Here is a 25,651-nt window from a genome sequence, read left to right as displayed (position 1 = left end):
GCATGAGCATTTTTATCTAAACCACTTGAGCAATAGCCCCCAGGAATACACCTGTGACCAGTCACAATTTTCTCTGTTAAAAAGCATTCATGAAATCACAGGCTTTTTAGTGCATTAATCCTGCCTAGAAAGGTAGACTAGACACAAATCCATGTGTCAGCCTGTGGGAGGGAGGGGGGCTGAGAGGAGCAGGTTGCCTAAGTGGCTGCCAACCGAAGGACTCATTCCAAGGTCCAGGAGCCTCGGCTCAGGAGATAGTGCCGGTGAGGTGTGTACGGCAGGCCGTACCTGCGTGCCTGGCTGGGCCTGGACCTTGGCCTGCGTTATCCCTTCTGCCATCCCGAGGGTCAGGGCTGGGCGTGGGGCAGACGGGCAAGCTGGGGCTACGTCTGGGAACCGCAGCGGGGGCAATGACCCTGATGGTTGAGTGACTCTTGGCCACTGGACCGGGGCTGGTGGCAACCGGGAGTTTTGCATCCTCCCCAGTTGCCGGTCTCGGACGGCCCCGCGCCACCTTCTGTGGTGGCACAGGGTGGCGGGGAGCCCGCGGCTGCCCTCAGCCCCCGGACGGCGGGGCTCAGCCGGCGCTCGGTGAGCGGTCCGGCCCGGCCCGGCCCGACGGCGCTGCGGGGACCGAGCGGCGGCTCCGTACCCCGCCGGGAGCTCCGCGGCGCCGCCGCCCGCCCCGCGTCCCCAGTACGCCCCCCGGGGAGGGGCCGGGCGGGCGGGCCCCGCTCCCGCCCCGCGGAGCCCGTGGGCAGGGGTGAGGGCGGCGCGGCGGGGCTGCGCTATCCGCCACACTCGCCGCGTCCCGCCGGGATGGAGGGGCAGCTCCCGGGGCCGGCCAACTCGACGAGCTTCGCCGACGATGTGCTGCGCGTCTTCGGGGCCAACCACAGCCTGTCGGCGGGGCAGCTCTCCGCGCTGCTGCAGCGCCTGGGCGCCGCGCCCGCCCTGGGCTCGGCGCTGCCGCTCGCCCACCTGCACCACAACCAGGTACCGGCACCGCCACCGCGGCCGCGGCCGGGCTGGAAACGTCCCGGAGCGAGGGCGCCGGGCCGGCTGGGCAGCTCCGGAGTGTCTTAAGTCTCGCCACCCTCGTGCTTCCTCACGGCGAAGCCGGGAAGGAGGGAGGGAAGGAGGGAGGGAGCAAATGTCTGCTGGCGCTCGGGGCTCGGCAGAGGTACCGGCGCGCCGGGGAGAGCCGCTTGAGGCACGGGAGAAGCTGCCGCGCCTCAGGGAGCTGCTGCGGCGCGGGCTGCCCCGGGATTGGCTCTGCGTCCTCGCTGCTCGGCTCTTAAAGTGTCTTTTCCCGGTTAAATAGCATCTGTCCAACAGCGCGGAGTGTATGAGGGCCAGTAGTGTTTCCCTCCGAGAGCTGAATAAGCAAATCTTCAGGAACTGTTGAAATACAGTTGTCGTGAGACAGCAAAAACTCGATTATACAAACAGGTCTGCTTGTATAAAGAAACTTTTTCAGAAATTTTCGCGTCTTTTACTTAGGTTGAGTGCACCCATCGATTAATCTACCAAAAGCTTTTTAAACTGATGTTTAATTTACTGACTGGATATCACTGGAATATTACTTCTCTTTAAAACATTTGTGCTCTGTTTAGTGTCACCATAAGAAACTCAGATCTCTCTGCTACTTTTAAAATCTGTGTAATTTCATTTACCGGGACCATCCTGGACTGAATTTGTTTCCTTGAAGGAAAATTTTGAGGTTGGTGGTGATTTCCATATGCTCAGAAATCAGAGGCACAAAGTTAGTCACAAAAATGAAAGGAAAGCTGAAGGACTGTTTTCTCTGGTTTGATTCCACTCCCTAAGAAACAGAAGAGAGATGGCTCTAGGGGCCTTGAGAATTGTTTTTTAACATGGAGTAGTAGCTCTTCTGCTTTTTCTGTGAAGGAGACAAACTTGAAAAAGCTCTCTTTGTTTCAGAAAGGTTTAATTGGGACTTAATTGCCCTGAAATCAAGGTAGTATTCACTATAAGCATAGCAATGTTTGCAGGAGTCGCTGCTTTCAAATCTCACAAACTGGTCACTGTTCCAACTCAGCGTGTTACAAATATAAACATTCTCAGCCACACATGCTAACTACAAGTTAGCAGTGTTGAGTATGGCTATGAAAAGCAGCTTTCTTTAAAAGGGCATAGAAATGAGTAGATTCTTCAGTCCTTCAGGTTTTCCGTCTGCAAAAGCACGTAGCTCTCGTACACAGGCTACAGAAGGGAAAAAAAATGTAATGCTCTTTCTTATTACTATAAATGCATGCTCCTCATAAGTATCTTGATGTTTAACTGAAACATTTTTTTTTACAGGCCTGTTCTAATTATGTTCATGTTGAATAATATCTAGGTTATCATACTGAAATGATTTTTGAAATGAAAACTACTTTTTTGCTGAGTTACTTGCATTCTTTCCTAAATTTGCCTTATGGCTGCTCTATCAGCTTGAACCATTAAAGCAAATGCATTTTGATCCCTTATGGATGTCAGGTATGTCCATGACTTTGGGCAGGTGGCACATGCAGATGCATACTCACACCACTTAAATCCCATGTGACTGTTTTTATACACTGGGAGTCTTTGTGCTTACAAGCTGATAATTCAGCACCTGCTGGTTATGACAGAAACATGAAGTGGCCTGATACAAGTTTGGGTGTTGGAAGGCATCAGGGGCCTAAGCTCTACTAATTCTCGACAGAGGAAAGTGAATAACTCTGGAGAGTCATTCAGGTCTTCCTCAAGGCGTCTGAATCCATTCAGGCTGCATAAGTGCCTGACTGTAGGAGGGCAGGTTTATCTTAGACTTTCAGTTCTTAACTTCTGTGTCCAGACCTAGGGGGATGACTCCCAGGCCTTTCTTGGAATCAAGATAACATACCCCTGCTCTTCAGAGAGTCCCTCATCCCAAGCCTGAAGGAATTTTTGGTGGAGAGCTGCTCTGTAAGGGACAGGTGATACAGCACCAGGAAGGAACAGTCTCTGTAATGTTATCCCAGTGTTAGTGTTTAGTTTTAATGTCTCATTCACAACTGTTTTGGTAAGCCTATTAATCTCATTAAAAGATCCACAAGAAGCTCATCCATTTTCTTAAAGATTAAAAGTCTGGGTGTGTAAGCCAAAAGAAGATTGATTGATTTCTGTTTTCCTTTGATACCAGGTTGCCTTGAAAAGAAAAGAGAGAGTAAAAAATTATTTAATTTGTTGGTGATAGTGTTTAAGTGTATACTTGTGTAGGTGTTTGTGGTAACTTGTGTCCTATGATGTCTGCAGAGATGCTGATTTTTTAATGTAGAAGAAAAACCTGGATCTTTTGAGCACCCTTTTTGAATTTTGGATTTAGCTGTCACCAAGTTCTTCTGCTTTTGGTCTCTTTTTGCTTTATCATGCACTTTTATAATTATTTTTATTTTGTGTTTATATTTTCTTCGCTCTTCAATTTTTCTGTTACTTCATTTTCTTAATATGTAAGCTAAAAGGCATTGTCAGAGAAATAAGTGGTAATTGAGCAAGCACAAATACTGAGCAGTGCTGTTTTTTTCACATTTTACTGTGGAATTGCCACACATTTTAGTCCTACTAACAAGGATAAAATTAGCAATTGCAGTCTAATTGAGATGATGGCTTGTTACTTGCTCTGCATTTTACATTATTAGCAAGATGTAAAAACCATGAAACCATACTTGATCCTCTATCACTGAATTCATTGTCGTATGGCAGCCATACATGTGTGTGCCAAAGGACTAAATGACATGCTCAAAATGTTTGGTCAAAAAATGCCTGGAAGGTAAGTGGGCATTGGAAAGAAGGCTTCTTAATGCCACCTTTTTTTAGTGCTTTGATGTAATTGGTAGGTGCTAAAATCATGCTCCTATTTCCTTCTTTGGCTTTCCTAAATCTGTATTTGTGCCAGTCTAGATGGAATATCTGAGTACTGTGTTTTAATGTAATGCATTTTATTTTTTAAACAAAACATTTTGATAAAATTAAATTTTTAAAAAATTAATATTTGTTATCAGATATAATTACCTTTTATCTCAGGATGAGTCAAAATCTAGTAAGTTTAGTAGCTAGACTAGAACCAGGCTAGTTTATTTTTTGATTTGAGGATTTTTTGGTTAGTTTTTCACTAGTTACAACTTGTCCTTTTGAAAGAATGGAGACAAGAGTGACAGAGTTAGGGTCTTGATCCGACACCATGACCTGATGTTGCCTGGCCAGTGAGATGCTAAATAGGCTGTGGTACCCTTGAAGTGTCTTATTTCTACAATATTTTCAGTAAATTTCAGTATTTGTGGACAGTTCTCAGCTCCCAGCATGGACAGCTGCCTTGCACATGTCCTGGGGTGTGTGAAATCCCTAAAGCACACGAGTGCATTTGAGCAGCTCCATCTGACTCTTTCTCATGGAGTGCTGCTTATTGAAGGAATGGTCATCTGCATCATCCAGTTTTCACCTGTCCTAAGTGACACAAAGGGGTTACCACATCAGCACTAGATACTTTCATTTCTTGCAAGTGAGTTGAGGAAGGTGCAGCTGCATGTCTCTATTTTGTCTTATCTGTGCTCAGACTAAGTTAAAAAAAAAAAAAAAAAAGGCAGGGAAAAGAAGCCTTGTTAAATACGCATTCACTGCATTTATTGTTTGCTGTTGCTACTGTGGGACCCACTGCTCAGCCCTGGGGTGGGCTGGGCTGGTATTTAATCTGGCAACATCTAGAAATTGCAGTGCAGGATGCTGTTCAGTATTTTAGTGCTTCACATGTGGAATGCTACAGATAAAAGAGGTAGAGCAACAATAAGAACACAGCAGAAGGTCATAGAAGGGACTGATGCCTTTAAAAGGTGGTTATTACCATGGCATTTCTTGTTAATTTCTCCAGTTAGAGGAACCCCATATTGTTTGATTGTTTTTGGGAGAGGCTTACCTCGGTAAAAGTAAACATCTGTTTGAATAACCTAGTTGATAGTTTAATTTTTTTAAGTCTCAGTATTCTGTAACTGTGTAAAATCCATGATTCAGTTCCTCCCCAGTTTTGATGAAAGCGTTTTTAAAGTTACTTTTTAACAGTTCTGGGATGATCGGTTTTGTTATATATTTTTTGCAATTTTTTACTAAACACTCAGTACAGTCACGTTACAGGAAATCCTCTCACCTTATCACTGTGATAAGTTCTTGGTGCACAGCAGGGGACAGACACAACAGCAGGTTTGGTGACTCAGGACATCATTTTCAGTCCCCTGTTCCATGAGGCTAAATTTTCTCTCTGATGAGACGGTCCATCAGTTTTACAAAGTAAATATCTTATGTTTTTACAGCAGTGTGGCTGTTTTAATGTATTTATTTATCCTGAAAAGATAAATGGTGAGTTTAGCAGTGTGCAAAACATGCCTTGCTGCAGTCCAAGGCTTTAAAAAGATTCAGTCTTTTAATTAATCCTTTAATTGTGCTGGTGAACTCATGCAAGCTTGCTTTTTAGCTCTTGGTTGTATGTAGGAGTTTACTGAGAGTATGAGGTGACTTATAACAATGAATCATTTATAAGAATCATTATCCTCTGGGTTTGTCCCTGATCAAAATAATAATAGTAATTAAATACAATGCTGTTTCTCAATTTCACATGAAAGAGCTTTTCTATGATGGTATTTCTCACCTCCATGTTTGTGTGTAGGCAAGGTTACAGTTGTCAGGTGTATTAATTTATGCTGTGTCTCATTTAGTTTGACTCCATTATCTGTTTTCCTACCTAAAACATTGTTTGGGTTTTTGTGAATGAATGTTAATACTAATGTATCAGTATTTTAAAGTGTTAATACTCTATTCTGTATTTTAGAAATGAAATAGTTAAAGAAAATTTCTTTCAGAGATAGTTATGGTGTAAATTCTCAGCTCTTACTGGCTCATTTTTCTAACCACAGATGTCCAGAAATGGCTCTGTGAGGTGGTAATGAGCACCATACAGGAACTATTCCTGTAGACCACAACTTTCCTCCCTTTGTTTTGCTGTGGGCATATTAGCCATGTATTTTGTATTATTCCAAAATGCAGAGTTAAGAGTAGAATGATTAGACACATAACCAGTTTAGAAAGCTCCAGTGGTTTGTGTATTGGCCTATTAAAGACTGTATCTTCAGTGATGATTTCTTTATTCTCTACTTTCATGTAGGTTAAATGGAGCAACATGTTTTAAAGCAAAAAACTACCTTCTGTTATAAGCTGTATTTATTTCATAGTGATACTTCTTTGACATTACCCTGGCATTGAAAGATGAAATTGTATGCACTTGGCTTCTGTATATTTGAGTCTTTAGGGTCTCACGGGCTTAACAAAATTTGCACTTAGGTTTAAGTTCAAGCATGTGCCTGAGTACTCTGCTAGACTGGCAGAGTTAAAGAGGAAGGATGGGAACATCCTGGGTTTAATTTAGCTAAAGTCATTTGAATTGGCCTGCATATTCTCTTCCTCCCAGCAAATCAAAGAGAGTCACATTCTGGTGGTGAGTGCATGCCTTTCACCTTTCGGACAGTAACAAAAATATTTATTAACAGAAGTGGAAGCAGCTCTGATGAAATAAATGACTTGCAATCTCTCTGGCTTATCTCTAGGAGTTAATTGCCTTATAAATAATAATGTTGAATTATTGGAGACGTGCTGTGTAATCTGAAGGCTGGTAAAACTGAGAAGAGCAGGGAGTGACCATTTGTGTTTATTTTGCTAAGGCTTCCAGTGGTCTCAGCTTGCAGTCATACTGAGATTTGTTACAGGGAGAGTTATGCTGGAATTGATGTCTCAAATAGAAGAAAACATTTGATTTTTTTTGGTCTTGAGACTCAACCCTGGTATGTGTTTGTTGTGCAGCAATAACTGCACAAGGCTATTGTGTACACCCAGAAAAAGAACGCTTTCCCTTATCATTGTAGGAAATAAAGAATGTAAATGAACTGAAAGTGTTAGATCAAAGATTTCAGCAGTTTGGAACGTTTCACATAAAAAAAAGTCTTTTTTTTTCTGTAGATGTATCTTTTGTGATACTTTGTGGTTTGTATTTTATCTTTTTGGTTGAAAATCACAAACACAGGAGCCAGCCTTGCCTTGCCCCTGGCCTGGTTTAGCACTGCCAAGTACATTTATTTGTTGATCCATCAGACACTGTTATGTCCTGTGCTAAAGGCAAAGTGAAGATCCCAAGCAGGAGGACTTGATCTCATGGTTTTACAAGACAATGTTTGCCCTTAAGAGTTATTGCTGTAAGACAAATGAAAAATGTTTGGCTTTAGACCATTTTAAGGAGTTAATTTGGGGAGATAAATAAGAAGTGTTGTTGTAAAGGACAAGTGGTCACTTACATGAACAAGCTGTCACTGAATTACCAGTCCTTTTCTGGCATACTCTGTTACTGAGATTTTAACTGTATCTAGTCTGCTCTTAAATTTAATTATTTTGTAATTACATTAGGTTTTAAGTACTTTGAAGCTATTTTTGCAAATATATTGTGAGGTTTATCTGTTTGAGTTCTCAGGGCAAAAGATCTCTAAATATCTCCTAAAAAAGTGGTATATTGATTTGTGATTTATCTAACTTAAAGTACTTTGAATCATTTCTGCTTCACATCAAGCAATCACAGTATTTTCGTGCACAATGTACATTGTGTAGACTTCCCTGAAAATTCATTACAGTACTTCCATGTTGAAATTCTCGGATTTCTCACTGTATGTCTTATTTTTTGGTTTGCATTAATGTGTTAAGTTGTCAACATCCCTTTTGATTTCAGTGCTTGACTAGTGAAGAAATCTTTTCTTTGCATGGGATACCGAACGACAGTCACATATCAAATTCCAGCTTCTCTACAATATGTCCTGCAGTTTTGCAACAGCTAATTTTTCACCCATGTGATCCTCAGGAAAGCTTTGTGGACACATCTAAACCACATTCTTTGCAAGGTTAGTTACTATTACTTGCAATAAAGCTGTGACTGGAGTGGGGTTTTCTTAGAGGAACAGTAAGCATTTATCTATAAATAACAGGAATGTCTTGTTTGGGAAGATATGTTTCCAAGCTGGGAACATAAACTGCTGTTTTAGGTCAGCAGACTATCCAAACAAAATTGGTGTCTCTTGACAGTGATCTATTTAAAATGCTGTAAGAAAGGTGAAAGAACTGACTAGAAAATTATGGAATATTTTGCCCACTTAAGAAAGAGTCTTTCTGACTTGTTTTACTTGGATAATGGTTTGTGCCTCGAAACATAAGGACTCGTACTTACAGCTGGTTAATAGAAGAAAAGATGAGTGTACAGAAGGGAAGTTTGTGCAGGTGGTTTGCAATGGGAAATTAAACTTTGTGGGAGCTGCGTGTGTGGAGGCAGGTTAAGTTGGAATTACTTGGGATACATTGGGGTGGAGTTATTTGCAGGGGGACTGTCAGGTAAGCCAGTGACTGGTTTACTGAGGAAAAATACTCATATTCTTTCCAAATTCTGACTCCTGCTTTCATGTCATCTTCTGTGATGACCCCTCCATGAGGAAGATTGTTACATGGTTAAGTAGCCCTAGTCATCTTCCTTCCTCTTTTTTTCACTCTTATTTCTATGTTTATTGTGCACAGAACTATGCAGTGCAGTAAAAAGCATTAGACAGGGAACATTTATCTGATTAAAGAAATCACTTGTTGCACTAAAAAGGATCAAATGTAATTCATTTGAGTCAGTATTCCAAATGAACTTATTGTTCCAAGGAAATCATCCAAATTAATGTTAAAAGTTAAGATGTTGGACTAATACTGCCTAATGTCAGTATTCATAAGAAGAGATACAGAAGTGCTTTTTGTCACTTTAGAAATGCTAGTATTAATAACATGCTGATTCATATAGGTGATCATCTTTAGTAAGAATTAGAGATAATTCCTAAAACATAGCTGTGTTTTGCTGTGTCAGTGAAAGATTAGAATTCTAATTGAGTAATCAGTGACTGAAACCATGGCACCAATTTAGCATGACTGCTCTAGATTGCTTGTATGGTATGGAGACATATATTACCAAGAGGACCATAAGATCTGCATTGGAGAGTAGGGTCTGTTCTCTTTTTTTTTTCTTTCTTTGGGAGGAGGTGCTGGTTAAGTAGGTTGAACATGGAATCCTTACCTACAGTTAACCTCCTAAGCTACTTAGACCATCCCTCTTGCTTTTCTTTTATCTGGCCAGCTCAGAAGCAATGTCCAGCTCAGAAGCAATGTCCAATAGCCAGATAAGCAAGGCAGCCTTCTCCTTGCCCCTCCCTTGGCTGCAGCACAAGAAATCTGCAAGGCCCATGGTTAGGGCATTTTAAACCACTGTAACATACAGTGGTACCTGTTTGAAAATTGATTCCTGGGAAGGCCCAGTGCTCAATGCAGCTGTTGATTTTTGCACCCCACCCCATCACAAAGTGCATCTGTCAGTAGTGTTGAGCCCAGATGATTTCAATTACTGCCCATGGAGCAAAATCCTCCATGCCTGTTTTCAGCTGTGCCTATGTGAATTTTCTGCCCAGGGACGCTCACTCCATTAACAAGTCTTCCAAAGTACTAATGGACAAGATGTGCAGAAGAAACCAGTCCAATGAGCTTTAGGAACATATATTCAGAATAAAAAATAAGTGATGCCCAAGCAGAGTAGAAGTTGGAAGGCAACAAATGTTAATGTCTTTTGTCCTGGGATTTGTAAAACTATCTGATCTTTGGCCACACTCAGCTCCTCCCCTTGCTTGCTTCTCTGAAAGATAATAGGAGGTGTATAGAGATGCATCAAACAGCTGAAACTGCCCAGTGACATTCCTCATGTCCAAGACAAACATTTCCTGTGTTCTCTGCTTGACTTCTTCAGAAAGGTATTCATGCACTTACTTCCTCTTCATCCTAGGACAAGGTAAAGGAAGAGCCTGAGCCTGCCTGTTCTTACAAGGAACACTGCTGGACAGCAGTGTTCTAAGGAGGGCATCTTACTTGCACTCCTGCAGTTTTATTTTTTGGGTTTCTTGTGCATTTGGGTATCTTGGCTGTCTCTTTATTGGGGCTACAGTTTAGAGACAGAAAGAGTAATAGTAGTTAGCAAAAATTGACTGAGCCATCAGTCTCAAGGGAAGAATTAGCACTGCACCTGAGTGCCCTGCTCTGGTACATAAAGTCAGGCCACCCAGCTTTCTGAGGTGTGTGGGCTCACAAAAACACTAGTATGGGTGGAGTCCTAATGAATAAAACCATTTTAAGGCACATAATATTGTGAAATACAGTCCTTAATGCAGGAGCTTCAGCAACATTGGTTGTCTTGGAATTTTTTCAGCTCAGTTTAAAATGTACATTTTTGCACAGAATATGGGTAGAAGTCCATGCACTAAACTGAAAGACTCTTGTACTTCTCTAGTAATCCCAAACTTAGTGTTTTCTGACTCATGATGACACTGGAAACTTGTTTATTATAAATTTAATTTCAACAATATAGTTGCAATCTTAATTGTCATTTAGTTTAATTAAAATGAATCTATGTAATTTAGTGAATCTACCCATATCTAGTTGTGTGTTTTTCCCTCTCTCTGTGTAATTCTCTCAAAATTGGCAAATGAGTGTTGTAATTGGCATTGATACATCTGCAAATGCTTTGGATGTTTCTAATGCTTTCTGTTCTTGACATAGTATGAAATTCATTTTATAAAAACATTGTGACACTGTACGGAGTAGAGCCATCCCAGCTGCAGGTGAGGAATTTAGTTTAGTGTGTTTGCTAGTTGTGTCCCAGGAAATAATGGCAGACCATAATCTGATCTGTTAGTTTCTGCTATGCAGACAGGAATTTGTGCTGACTTCCCTACATACGTACAAGCTTATAATGATGCAACTTTCTGGATTATATGAAACTGTTCTCATCTCAGCAATATTGTGTTGGCATTGATTATTTTTTGTGGTTAATTTTTAAAGACAAACTCTCTGTCTGTTTGGATTACTTCGTAGTTCTGTGGCATCGTTTGGGGCACCCTTGTAGACCTCTTTAGTACAACTTCTAAAGTTTTTCTCTGTACTCATAGGAATTTGAGATGTCACTGGGGAAAAAAATGTTATCTACAGATGCACCACTTTGTAAGTGCTTACGAGTAGCAGCAACCACACCTCTTCAACCTGTAATTCAGGCTCCAGAATAATTATGGTACAGGTTTGTGTGAGTCCTGGTGCCTGAACACTAAATATCTGAGATTATGCTTACAGTGAAGGAAACAAAATTATGCTAAACCCTGCTGCATTTACTGATTCTTAGGAAAGGTTTTTTCCATTGCATACTTAAATCACATGTCCTTCTTTTTGAACCTAGAACCTCTTTTTTTTCGCACTTTCATTTCTCTATTGTAATTATCTCAACTATCAGCTATGACCTCACCTGTTGATAAACAGTGATGGGCAGCATTTTCAGCCAGCAGAATTTCTTTGAATGGCAGGAGGAGGGAGGAGGTTTAGGAACTGAGATATCACCTCAGGTGATTTGAAGGAGTCATCCTTTATCAGGAAGGATTTTTATATCTGGTACAGCCAAGACAACAGTCTTTTTGTCATGGAGTTTCTTAGAAGTAAATGTCAATTGGATCTGACTCTGGAACTAGTAAGAAGTTTTGTCTTTTCTCTGTGCTATAGCTGCTTCAACTATTGGCCTAAGCCTTAATTTTTACTCTTCATTGACTGTAGACAGAGCTCATCTATATTCCCAGCAGTTAGGCCAGCCCATATATTCTACTAGCATGGTTTCCATTTTTAATATGGTTGTTCCAGAAAGTGTTTTCAGGTATTTCCTTTCTGCAGATATGCATCTTAACTGCCTATGCATTTTAAGAATTTCATATTTGTGAGTTTTAATTTCAACCAAGGAGTTACTCTTTTACCAATTCCATACCAATTTAGCAATTAGAGAAATCACAAGCAGACTGAAGTGTATTCACTAAAATATTTTGTATTTCTCTTTTCTTTATCCACAGTTTGGGGATTTGGGTTCCTGGCTGTGTCTGTCATTAACTTGGCATCACTTCTGGGATTGATTTTAACTCCTCTCTTAAAGAAGTCGTATTTCCCCAAGGTTTTAACTTACTTTGTGGGCTTGGCCATTGGTACTCTCTTTTCTAATGCAATTTTCCAGCTCATTCCAGAGGTAAGCAAGGGGAATCATTATTTGATAATAATAATGACATATATCATTATATTATTTGATAATATAATGATATATATCATTATAGGTTTGCATACTAGTTTCTAAAGATCTATGTCTTGTTGTTCATTGGGAGGGACCAAGGGCTATTCTGCCTCTAAACAAAAAGAGAAATACATTGGATAAAGTTGTATTGAAATTTAATAGGCTACACTATTAACATATTGTCCAAGTTTAAAAAATGTAATGAGATCAGAATATTTTACAATTTCTGCTCATGGAAACTGAAGGTTGGTATAAAGACAGTTTTTCTAATAGAGGGGTATCTGTGTAGTGTGATGCTTGTTTGTTTTTCTGGAGATGTGCTAAGATTACAGACTAATTTGCATTGCTTTTTTTCTTCACTGTTAGGCATTTGGATTTGATCCAAAAGTAGATAACTATGTTGAGAAAGCTATTGCTGTGTTTGGTGGATTCTATATTCTCTTCTTTGTGGAAAGGATTCTTAAAGTGATACTAAAGCTCTATAACAAGGTAATGAAACCTATCACTAACTGAATGAGCCTATCCTTAAAGTACCTGTCATATTTTGTGAGATACTTGCTAGATGGATAAAACGGGGGCTTTTTTCCTATTTTACCTGAGGAATTCAGCCTTACTCTGTATTCTGATGTATCTGTTTAAAACCCATATGAATAGGGCAAGAAATCTCTCTTTTTTGAGGGAGTTACAAGCAGCTCTGGGAATGGAATCCAGATGTGAGTGTGGTCTGCTCTCTTTAGTATATACTCCGGTTGCTCTCCACAGCCAAGTTGTTGCTGTGGTAGCTAAATGCATCAGAAAAACATGGAAATATATCAGAGGTGGAGAGAATGAAGTCTGCCCATGGTGATCCTCTTGGGCAGGAGAAATCAGTGTGACAAATACACCTTCTTGGTCATCTGCAAAGTGCAGCTGACTGGTGTTCAGTAAATTCAGCTCTGTGTTTCCCCAAGCTCTGGTACACAGACCTGCTCAGTGAACAGTGCAGTTGTCTCCTCTTGCCCAGGGCTCTGCTTTCTATCCCTGTGTCAGAGTACTTGTCTTCTGTGTGCTCACTTGAGTGTTGCTGATACTGAAAATTGTGATGATCAACTGTCCCTCATTTGCAATAGCTAGAAATAGAGAAAATGAATTTGCTTTTCTTTAATTATGTAACAAACAAAGGCTAATGAGCTCTATTTGATAAGCGACCATGAATAACCAGCAAATGTTGGTCACTTTTGGTCAGGTTGGCTTGGGAGGTTCTACATAAAGGTATGGAAATTAAAAGTCTCCCATGTTTTTGGATTAGCTAAAAGTAAGAGATAAGTTAGGAACTTAGATATGTTTGGAGTTAATTAAAAAAATTAAATGTTCACTGCTGCTCATTTCAGCAATCACTTGGTGTGGAAAGCAAGGCAGCATGACTATGATCTCCCACCCACCTCTTCTTTTTTGTCTTTATTTCTTACATTTTTATTTTGCTTTTGTTTTAATTAGCTACCTACTTGTTTATTTTTCACCTAGACTGGCCACAACTACTTTGAAAATGGAGAAGAGAATCATTCTCAGGATAAGACTAACTCACCCAAACCACCACCATCCAGCAATGGGGGCACATGTTATGCAAATTCAGCTGTCATAGAGAGCAATGGAAATCTGGGTTTTGACAGCATCAGTGTGATCTCAGCACAGGTATGAAAATGTGTCTATTTATTTATTTTTTCCCTGCCAATTATATAAGCATATCTGAGAGGAGAGTTAATATGAATTTTTATTACTTTTGTCAAGTTTTTGTAGACTTACAGCTTATAATTTGGTTGAACCCTATGAAAAAATACAGGGTTTTGGGGCAAGCTTGAAAAAGCTGAATCAGGTACTCAATTTGTAGCCAACAGAAAGGGCTATGTTGTATCAGTGTTGGAGTGGGTTGGACAGAGAGATGTATCTAATCAGATTTGAATTTGTAAAATTCAAAAATTTTTATTTGGCTAATTTTGGTTGTATTGTTGTTACTGTTTTGCTTAAAGAGTGTGGTGTAATGGTGTATTTTACTGGTGTGATAATCTTGATCATACAAAATGATCTGTATTTTGTTCCTGAATGCGTAAAGGTGTTCAGTGTGAGAGCCTGGCTCTACAAAATCAATGATTAAAGAGAAAAGCTAGTACAGTAACTTTCAGGCAGTATATAGTGAGCACTGCTTGTGATAACACAGTGTATTTGGGTACTGTGGGAATCACAGAGGTAATATGTTGGGACAAAAGCCACTCCTCCTGGTTTAAGTATTATTATCTTTCAGATTTGCTCTCTATGTTTCTTTGTGTTTGTTTTCATACTGCAAATACAACTTCCTCCTGTCTGAGAAGAAAATGGAAGTAGGAAGAGAAAGTTTTGTGCTTCTTTAGTTTTATTCCTTGTGTAGAGAGGAGCAATATTGTGCAGGGAGGACCAGTACTGTGCCTTATTAAAAAAAATTAAAAACACATAGTAAAATTTTTAGATGTCTTAAGGCAGACTTTTTCCATATAAGAGATTTGTGGTTTGCCATCCATTTTTATTATTATATTATCCAGTTTATTATTATATTATCCATTTTTATTATTTTATTATCCAGTTAAGTAAGTTGTGGGGAGCAGAGAGGAGCAAGCAGGAGAGCAAGCCAGAGGCAGTCCCTAACAAACAAGAAAAAATCTGGGAGTTCTGCATTGACTCTGCAGGCTCACAGGACATTTGATGCACGCAAGTTTAAAACACCAAAATTGTACTTGTTCTTACCCTAGAAATATGGTGAAGTGTGGTGGATACTGAACATCTTAAAAACTAGAAGAAACATACTTAATTATTAAAATTACGTTGGCATCAGGAGGCAATTAGTGTTACGAGTGTCCCTAAGGGGTTTTTTTTGTAGATTTATAAAAGAAGTAAAAGAAGCCTCTGCTCTCTGTGGAGACAGAAACAATGCAGCCAGCAGGACTGGGGAGGTGATCATTCCCCTGTGGCACTGCTGAGGCTGCACTTTGAATCCTGTGCTCAGTTTCGGGTCCCTCACTACAAGAAAGACCTTGAGGTGCTGGAGCATGTCCAAAGTAGGGCAACAAAGCTGCTGAAAGAGTTGGAGCATGAGCCCTATGAGGAGCAGCTGAAAGAGCTGGGATTGTTTAGCCTGGAGTAAAGAGGCTTGGGGGGAACCCTATCAGTGTCTACAACTGTCTGAAAGGAGGTTGTACCACTTGGGGTTGGTGTCTTCTTTCCAATAGTAAGGACAGGACAAGAGGAAACAGCCTCAAGTTGTGCCAGGGGCGGTTTAGGTTGGATATTAGGATAAAGTTCTTCAGGGAAATGGTTGTCAAGCCCTGGAACAGATTGCCTGGGGAAGTGGTGGAATCAGCATCTCTGGAGGTGTTTAAAAGGTGCATAGAGGTGCTGCTTAGGGATATGGATTAGTGGTGGACTTGGTTAATTAGGTTAATGGTTGGACTCGAGTTTAGAGGTCAACCTAATGGTTCTATGATACTGTGTAGCAACAAAAAAGCCATCATTGCTCTTGTCCTCCTCCAGTGAGGTTCAAAGGGCCAGGTCAGGTGGGGGCCAATGTGGCCGAGGTGCTTTGGGCAGTTAGGGTAATGACAGGAGGGTAGGGATGCATTCAGCTTTACAAGAATGTACTATTTAAGGCAAAACTATGTGGCATAAGCTAATGTGTACCCAAGAGAATTTTATTGTGTCCTCATAATCAACATCTTGTTAAAGAGAGCAAATACAGAGTAGTCAGAAGTCAAAATGAAGGCTTTAAAGAGGAAATTTGAAGCCTGATTGTGCCAAGGTGTGGTAACTGTTTTCAGCCATGGGGATCCAGCTATATTCTCTCCCTTAAGGCCAGAAGAAATTGACTGTCAGAGTAAATGTTTAATTAGTCACCTACTTTCTGTTTTCACTTGCAGCAGTAAGTGCAACCTTGGAAACCTTTGTGCTCTACTCAGAGTTTGTATCTACTATGCATTGAAATATGGCTTGACAGCAGAAACTTTGAAGGAAAGTTATTTCAGAGACAGATTGCTGAAACGTCTGTGTTCTTGAGTGCACATTGTTAGAGTTGTATAACAAAACTTTACAGTGCTTTTATGTATTGCCTGGTGGCAGTGTCAGGATTTCTTCTTGGTCCTGTGGGCTCTTCCAGAGGACATGTCTGGTTCATGTCTGAGGGAATCAGACATGCGTTGCAAACAGCAATAGTAATCTGAGATATCATAGGATAAAATAAGAGAGTCTCTGTATAATTTCTTAAGTTTCAGAATGAAGGAGAGGCCATTACTTTTTAAAAAGCCCCCTGTGTTTAGAAGAGCATAAATACCAGGGATGTCTTTGGTTTACCATAAACTGTGGAGATACAAATTATGTATAACTGCACTAATAATTAATAAAACTTAAACCTGGTAGTCCAGCTGGGTATTACAGATCTCCTTAGCTGGCATATCTTTTGATGTAAGCTAAACTACCATGACAAAATGGAAGTAGTCCAGAGGAGACAGACATTGCTAATTTTTTGCTTTGGAATCCTATGTGTTTGTAGGGTATTTTGTCAGTAGTCTGCTTTAGCTTAAACATGAAGAATATGTATTACACCTACTTCTACTGGATATATGATCTAGTAAACTTCAGAATGTAAATCCAGAAAGGCAATTTCACTGTACTTTATATAATTTAGAGAAGTTGTCAAGACATTATTTAAAGAGGATTACATGTAGGAATTATGATACTTCAGAGCAACACAGTAAATGTAAATGGCAGATAGCCACATATATATATAAATACAGGTATAGATATAAAACAAAGGTGTCTCAGAAACTGATTCCTAGTTTATAAACTACAGTTGTTTCTGCATTTTGGAAGTTTGGATCAATAAAGTAATTTTTAGAAGTAAATCAATACTGGTACCCTAAATTAATTGCAACTATTTAAAATTTTCTTTTTGGAGGAAAAAACATGTGAATTATTTAAAAAGAAAATGTGTGCAATAGATCAAAGTAATTTTCTTCAGTGAAGCTAGAAACGTGCAACAAAGATGATGTGCTTTAAGCAGAAATCAGGATGATGTACAAAACAATGCTTCCTCCAGTTTGTAGTCAACTTGAAGGAAGATCACCAGGGAACAGAAAAATATAGAGTACGGGTCTTTATCTCAGGAAACTGGATGAATTGGTGGAAGAACTTTGCTAATTGTATTTGGGTTTTCTTATATTCCTGTATTTTGTGTGGCTTACTTTGTAATACTTCTTTCTTAAAATGACTTTCAGCTTGTCTTCATGGATTAAGAGAGAGATCTATTACTTGTAAGTGATCCTATCTCAAGCAGAAATAGTACAGGTACAAAATAATAATCTCAAAAAAATGATTGGCACTGCTTGTGTTAGAGGAAATGTTGATAGGAAAGCCTTCAGAAACTGAAGGCAAGCATGTAGTACAAATCTAAAATCTATGTGTTTGAATCAGCAGGGAAACTCCTGACTTTTTGATACCATTGCTCGTTTTTGCATCATAAAAGTGTAATTTCAGAACTTCCTGTTAACTGAATGCAAGCTGCTTTGTGGTGGTTTTGGCACTACTCAGCCAAGGCTTTATTGTCTATGAGTTTCAGGCAGCGCAATAGGCACCTGACTCAGAAATTCCTGATCTGAACTTTTGTCCTGTCCCAGGGCAGCTCCTAAATACAAGAATGTAGTCAGATAAGAGGCCTGTGAGCAAATAATGCGGCAGACCTTATAGCTCTGTCTGTAAAGATTTTGTAAGGATTTATTCATCATTTTATTTCCTTGAGTTAAAAATTTAGTTTGCCTGGTAGCATTTGCATATGGCAAAATGAAATCAATTTGCAACAATGTTTGTAGTAACTAAAGAAAATTACTTGGAATGGTCTTTGGCCTTCTCCTAAGGAGAAGGTGATGTTTCTCTATATCCTTCTGCTTCAAGAAGTGGAGATGTTTGTGGTTGAGGGGAGAGCAGTGGGTATTGCCTGCCTTAACTTAAACAGTGCTTTTGACAGTGTCTCTCACAACATCCTCACAGGCAAACTCAGGAAGTGTGGAATGGATGAGTGGACAGTGACATTTATTGAGAACTGGCTGAGTGGCAGATCTCAGTGGGTCAGGGTGTAATTGGAGGCCTGTCACTACTGGTGTTCCCCAAGGTTCAGTACTGGGCCCTTTTCATCAAGGACTTGGTGAACTTCTTTTCTCCTGAGCAGTTCACTGATGACACGAATCTGGAGGATTGTGAGGACTGGCCAATACCCCACAGGGCTGTGCAGCCCTTCAGAAGGACCTCAACAGGTTGGAGAGATGGGCAGAGCAGAACCTCCTGAAATCCAGCAAAGGCAAATGCAAGGTCCTGCACGTGGGAAGGAATAACCCCAGGCACCAGCACAGGCTGGGGGCTGATCTGTTGGAAAACGGCTCTGCAGGAGATTGCCCAGAGAGGTTGTGGAGTCTTTCTCACTAGACACGTCCAAGAACTGCCTAGATGCAATCCTGTGCCATGTGCTTGAGGAGGGATGTTGGACCAGATGAGCCACTGTGGTCTCTTCCAACCTTAACTAATCTGTGATTCTGTGCTCTGTGTGTCTGTAGGCATACAGATGTATATATTACTGCTTATATATTCCTATTACTGCTTATATATTCCAGTAAGTAAGCACTAGTTAATGCTTTATAAACATTTTTTTTAATGGGGGAAATACTATAATGCTTGCAAGTATTCTGTAAATACAGTATGTGTGTATAGAAATTCATTAAGTGGATCACCAGCAACTTTTAGGGGAGTTTAGTTTATGCTTGCAGTAAAAATGGCAGTTCCTTTTATACGTGTTCAGGTTTTTCATAATTTCATGGCACTGCATGTATAAATTACTTCCACTTCTGGGGAGAATTAGTGAGATCCCTGGCGGGTATGGGCATTGCAGTTTTATATTAGCCTGTTGATTTTATGCTCTGAGCCTTTAATTGTGCAGTCAAATTTAGCCACTGCTGTTTTTATTAAACATTCACTTTGTAGAAACTATTTGAATCGCTGGACTTGATTATCATTGCCCAAAATTAGAAATAAACTTGATGGGATATCTGAATATGTCTAAACTATAGACACATTCTACAGCATAGACATGTCATATAGATCATTTAGTTAGAATTCTGTTACTGTGGTAGCTGAGTGTGTCTCTGAGACCATGACGTGGTGCCAGTTGTTTTAAATACAGATGCTATCAGTCACTGAGATCAGATCCTTCTGACTATACATTCTTATGTAGAGGTGGCAGAGGAAGCTTGGGACCATCTTTATCTGCAGAGACTTCAGAGAGACATTCAGACCACTGTGGCCTAAATTGCTTTGTCTTTCAGCTGAAGGACATCCAGGTGACACTTCACAGTCAGAAGGGTGCTTGGGTCCCGCACATCACCTTGCTGAAACAGAAAACATTTGATGCTTCTGTTGTGCCATTTGCTTCTTGGACAAAGCAATTTGGTCTCTATGCTATGCAGCAGTGCTTGAGTTTATACTTGGCATTCATTTAAAAACAGAAGTATGATTCATTGACTTTATTCAGTGTTTAGTGCAATTGTTTTATTTATTTATTTTTTTTTCAGGAAGAAGCCACCCAAAGTAGCTTATGCAAGTGTCTTAAGGGGCGTCCACTGTCCAAGATTGGGACCATTGCTTGGATGGTGACACTGAGTGATGCTGTACATAATTTCATAGATGGCTTGGCTATTGGGGCTTCTTTCACTTTGTCTCTGCTTCAAGGGCTCAGTACCTCCATAGCCATCTTGTGTGAAGAGTTTCCTCATGAACTGGGTAAGAAACTTCATTGCACATGTTGTTTGCTGTGGAAATCACTGTTGTAGGTGGTTGTGTTGGCGTAAAGTTGGCAGAGGTTGAAAGAAAGTTTAGACAAATTAATAGAAAAAATATTCATCAAAAAGTTACCAAGCACCAAAACACACATCTGGCACAGGAAGTTCCCAAGTGCAGGTGGGCGGAAGCTGGGAGCATATATTGGACAGGCACTAATTATCCTGTTTATATATGATTCATATGGTGTTGTATTAATTAATTTAAACCACAAAAATCATCATAGGTAGTTGTGTGTTCCTGTGCTCTTAGCTCAATCTTGTATCACTATTTATTTAGAATATTTCAGTTTCCTTAGTATTGAAGGGAAATCCTCATCACCTGTTTGAATGAAGAAAAACAACACAGGGTTATAATGTGTATACAAATAATGTCTTCAGACTTCCTTTGACATCAGAAAACAACCACAATATAATTTTCTGAAGATGGTTTTCTCTTTTTTTATTCTTTTAGGGGATTTTGTCATCTTGCTTAATGCAGGAATGAGTACGCGGCAGGCTCTGTTTTTCAATTTCCTATCTGCATGTTCCTGTTACATTGGGTTGGCCTTTGGAATATTAGTAGGCAACAACTTTGCTCCTAACATCATCTTTGCTATAGCTGGTGGAATGTTCCTGTACATCTCTCTGGCAGACATGGTGAGATATTATTTCATTTTCAGTTATGTATTTCTCTGCAAAAAAGCCATATACTCCATTAATCTCTCTAGTAGAATTTAGTGTTTTCTCCTTCTCATGCCAGTGACCAGTGACAATAATAAAAATAATGTTAATAATAATAGAATATAATCACTTAAACCCTTACAGGAGGTGCACAGATAGTTATTGTTACTGATAGGTAAGGCTTTATAAAGCCTCACCTATCCATAACAAGTTATGTTTATTCATGAAACACTAAAGCCTTTCACCTCATCATATGATTATTGAAAAGGGGTTTTAGGCAGAGACAAGCCTTTAATGAATTTGGCCTGGTTTAATCAAAGAGTAAAAAGGGTATAAACACTTTGTTTCAGCATTTTAAATTGTCACCTTATTTGACCTTATTATTTTAAAAGGTTTGTTTGTCTATTTAAACCATGTTGTGAAAGAAAAACAAGAAAGGTAAACAGAATAAAGTTAAATATTAAGTTTTGAGTTGAATGAAAGGTGTTGTGTAACCACAGTGATAATGAAAAACTTGATTTAAATTCTGTCCTGATTTAAACCAAAGAGTGCCAGCCTCATTTTCGTGGCTCAGACAAAAAAATTTGCTCAGTTCTATTCAAAATAGTCTGTCTACCGTTTCTTTTTCAAAGTGTGCTAGAAGATATAAGGAAAAGAAATTGTGCTAAAATCCAGATCGTATTTAGACATTGGATTCACAGGCACATAGCAATGTTCCATAGTTTCCTCTTATGATGATGTTTTGTCTCAAAACAAGAGAGATCTTTCAAGAGTTTTATTATGTTTAAGTCAGTGTTGTAAGAACAGCTGCAACAGGTGCAAAGGTGTTTGCATCTGCCACATGAGAATCCATTTGAGTGCAGAACTGGAAGAGTGAGGCCCAAATCTGAAAAGGTTTGAGACCCCAGTTTGGTTCCATGTGCATTTAGGAGCTGTCATATATTTATAGTGACTATTTCATTAAATATGTTATAGTTTAGGTAATAGTATAGGATTTAATATGTTGTTAGAGTTATAAACAATATAAGTAGTTTATTTTATAAGCTTTCACTACCTTAATTGCTAATGCTTTTTGTTTAGCTTCACTCATATAATGAATAGCAATGCACTGAAATCTGATGTGTAAAATTCATGGCATAAATTTATAGTGACTCAAGTTTATTGTTAAATCCATCAAAGTAGGTAACTTTCTTTTCTTTGTATCTGTTGTTCTGTTCTCTCTGTTCCTCTCTATCTGTCTCTCTCCCTGTACCCTCCTCTCTTTCTTTTTATAGGTTTTTGGATTGTATCAGTTACCTATCTGAATTTTTCTTCCCCTTGAAAAGTCTGAAATAGGGTATTGAAGTGCTCTGTACAGAGATCTGGCTTTCCACTTTCTTACGATTTTCACACACTTCTGGTTTGCTTGTCCAGAAGCAGGTAGGATTAACTGGAATGTCATACCTTCCTCCTTTTCTTTTTGCTGTTCTTTTTTCTGCCAGTATTGGCATAGTCCAACCTCTGCCAGTAGGATCACTGAGTGGGGAGGCTGTGGGCAGGTGGGAATGTACGCTGAGGTGTGTGCACAAATGAGCCTTACTGTATGGCATGAAGTTAATCTGGTTTTGTCCTGTTGTGCAAGAGTGTGACGGAGCTCTGGAACCATTTCTGGGAAGCTTTGGGCTCTTCCCACTAACCTTAACCTGCTCTTCAAGAATTGCATTACCTTCAATAGCTGTTTTTGTATTGTGAGAGATAGATAGATAGATAGATAGATAGATATGATAGATATCAAAGAAAGATACAGTTTTGGAGTTACCCAGCCTGAAGGCTTCCTAACTAGGGCTGAAATAAACTGTCTTCATTGTATTCTGGTTATGCTGTTCTCAGCAGAACAGGAGAATACTTTAAGGCTTATTTCTCAAAAGCCACTGTAGCTGACTTTACCTGCAGCAAACACATAACTCTGAATCATCCCATGCAGGGAACTTCATACCTGTGCTCTTCTGCCATCGCCTCCACTGGCTCCAGAGGCAGTATCTTGGTTTCTGCAGTTAGCAGTGGATCAGTCACCCTTTGCTCTTGTGTTAACCATTAAGATGTATATTATGGAATGAAGAATCCTTTAATGGATTTAATGGATTTAATGGAATCCTTTAGTGGATGACACTATAATGTCATATTGCATCTGTTACCACCAGTTTCACACCAGTAGCCTTCCTCTTCTTCCTTGCTTGACCTGGCGAGCCCACCAGACCCTCCCACATGTGAAAGTTTCTGATTTCTGAGGAGTTGCCCATGCTTTCATCTTCACTTCATTCTCCTTTAGATAAAGAAGAAGAATCCTAATCTTCTGTTTCCCAAACAAGGATTTCTCTTTAGACCAGTGAAGGAAGAAACAAAACATTTAGCAATACACGGGCAGCTGCTCTTAGCAACACATGGACAAACAATTGGAACCTCTGAGGCTGCTGGAATCAGAAAGGGAAAATTTGCATGAGACACAACCAGATTAAGCCACAGGAGAGAGGAGCAAAACACCATTTCATCTTACCATCCCTGGTGGAGTGGTTTTTCAGGGTAATTAGGGTGATATTTTCCTGTGACTGCCTTCACCCCCAGTTAGTTCTAATATTCAGTCCAAAGTAGCAATATGGTTCAGTTCTTAATGCTTTAAATTAAGCATGCTACCACGAGATGGCAATACTTCCCTAAAAATATCCCTTTTTTCAGTTCCCAGAGATGAATGATATGCTGCGGGAGAAAGTGACAGGAAGAAAGACGGATCTGACATTTTTCCTTATTCAGAATGCTGGTTTGCTAACGGGGTTTACTGCTATCCTGCTGATTACCCTGTATGCAGGGAACATCGAGCTGTGAGAACGGAATCAGGATTGGAGACATCAAGCAAATTGCAAATGGAAGACACTTGAAATCCATACAGGGACATTCATTTATTCTACTCAGTTTTGAAATGGTGGCAAGGCCCGTCCTGTCCCTCTTGCCCCAGCAACATGAAATTCTTCTTTAGGACTTGCAGTTGAACCAAATAGTAGGAGCTGTCAGTTCTGTGTGATGCCAAAAAAATTACGCTAATATTTTTATTTCTACTTAAAATTATCAGACGTAGATGAACTGTCATGGAGGAAGGGTGTTACTTGGCCAGTAGAATTATGCAGTACATGCAGCTACACACAACTCCAGACCAACTGAAAGCTGAGGTCTACAAGGAAGATGTGTATTTAAAAGAAAATAATACAGTTTCATATAGTTTTTTAATTGTGATGAAGGCAAACAGTTTCAAAACTGGTTAATTTTTATGAGTTTTCTTGCAGGATTTGTCTGTGTAACATCTTCATTCCCCACCAAAAAAAAGAAAGAAAAAATCAAACCATTTCAGAGTAGGTACTAATGAAGCTAAGATTTTTAATTACTAATTAACACTGGAAGGAAAGATGCCAATTCCTGCTTTTGATCTTTTCTCTTTATAAGTGCACTAGGGAATTGTTGATTTATTTTGAGAACCACTTTTTTTAATTAGAGGGAACCTTTGTTAAATTTATGACTGTTTATCAACTCCATAATATTTTAGAAACATTGAGTGCTTTAAAAATGTTCAAGTATTGTGTATTCTATGAAAATAATAAAGTTTTATACTTAAGTTTCCTATATAACCCCTTTAAAAATCAGTTCTTTAGTGTTACAAAGGAGAATGTATGGAAAAAAAGTGCTAAAAATCAACATTCCGGTATGCTTTCTTCATAATTCGAATTATTTGTGTGCAGTTTGGTGGAATGAAATGGTAATAAAATATAAATAAAATTCTTACCACAATCTGTTGCGTGTGAACTTTCTAAAATCATGCTTATATATATATTTATGAGTTCTTTTAAAATAAGCAATTCATCTACTCATTACTAATATGTTGTAAGATGAGCACAAAGAAATTAATAAAAAAATACATTCAATTTCAATCACAGATCTGTAATTGCCTTAGAATAAAATAACTTATCTAAGTGTCTGTTTAATAAAAGCTTTAAGGCAAACTGCACAGAAGTTGTAAATAATACTTTAAAATATGTTGTAAGTGTTAAAATGTAAATATAGTAGCCAATGATACTTGCTATATGGAAAAAAAAACATTCATTAGTCATTTTGTGCTCTCTAAATTTCTGTGAAGAAGAGTCCACCATGTCTTTCCTTTAATTCTTTCTTTGTTGATTTCTTGGATATAAGCTGTTTGTAAATGTTGCTTTTGTGCATGACAATAATGTGTTATAGTAACTATGAATGTTCATAGACTTCCTGAAATAATGTGACCATTCCTAGTTCTTCAGATTATTTTAATAATATGCCTGAATTGTACTTTTCACCTTTAAATCCAAATATTTGCAAAGGAGACTTGGTGTTTGTTAATTCATTAAGGAGGAAAAACTGAGACAAGCAAATCATTGGAATAACCTACTTTTAGGTCACAGAGCAGACTAGAGATGGAACAAAGTCTGATTTTAAGTATAGTGTTTGAGTCACGAACCAAATTGCCTTTTCTGCTAGTGGGATATTGAGCACATAAGAAAGCTTTTTGATTTCTGTAAGAGCCTGTTTGTCTGTATATCCTTGTCTAGTACATGTAAAATACATCTATTCCAATTCTAGGACTCCCTATGATTTCCAAGATTTGCAGAGCAGGGCACTGACTTGAATTTCCTTCTGCAGGCTGTTACTCTTTGGATTGGTAGGTGCCAGCAAATAATTTCATATTTGCATACATACCAAATTCCTATTGTAGTTCTTGACTTTTATTTTACTATAAATAAAAGTCAAGAATCCTTTCAAGGGATCCTTTCCCCATCCTTTCCAGGAATGCTGTAGTTGCCTTAACAGCTCTTACACTTGATGCACAAGTTGTCTCTCTACAATC

The 25,651-nt window shown here is 39.2% G+C and overlaps 1 protein-coding gene across 2 annotated transcripts; it reads left to right on the top strand.

Moving 5' to 3' along the window:
• The first annotated feature begins 727 nt into the window (after nt 1–727).
• SLC39A8 (solute carrier family 39 member 8) lies at nt 728–24,534 on the top strand. 2 transcript variants are annotated; one of them, XR_005954093.1, is made up of 9 exons: nt 728–996; nt 7,781–7,949; nt 12,000–12,169; nt 12,578–12,700; nt 13,715–13,882; nt 19,825–20,032; nt 20,543–20,727; nt 22,026–22,170; nt 23,464–23,588. XR_005954093.1 is itself a non-coding variant. In XM_041424528.1 (8 exons), the coding sequence occupies exons 1-8, from the start codon at nt 820–822 to the stop codon at nt 23,608–23,610; spliced, it is 1,347 nt and encodes a 448-aa protein (XP_041280462.1). In that variant the 5' UTR covers nt 728–819; the 3' UTR covers nt 23,611–24,534. The 2 variants fall into 2 exon arrangements, 1 of the variants encoding a protein (XP_041280462.1); XM_041424528.1 differs by lacking the exon at nt 22,026–22,170 and having other exon boundaries at nt 23,464–24,534.
• Nucleotides 24,535–25,651: the final 1,117 nt, after the last annotated feature.

The sequence above is a fragment of the Onychostruthus taczanowskii genome, unplaced genomic scaffold (assembly GCF_017590055.1).
Source record: "Onychostruthus taczanowskii isolate IOZ18803 unplaced genomic scaffold, ASM1759005v1 scaffold82, whole genome shotgun sequence".
NCBI lineage: Eukaryota > Metazoa > Chordata > Aves > Passeriformes > Passeridae > Onychostruthus > Onychostruthus taczanowskii.
The sequence above is the reverse complement of the archived record's forward strand: the minus strand, read 5'-3'. Positions and strand labels throughout refer to the sequence as shown.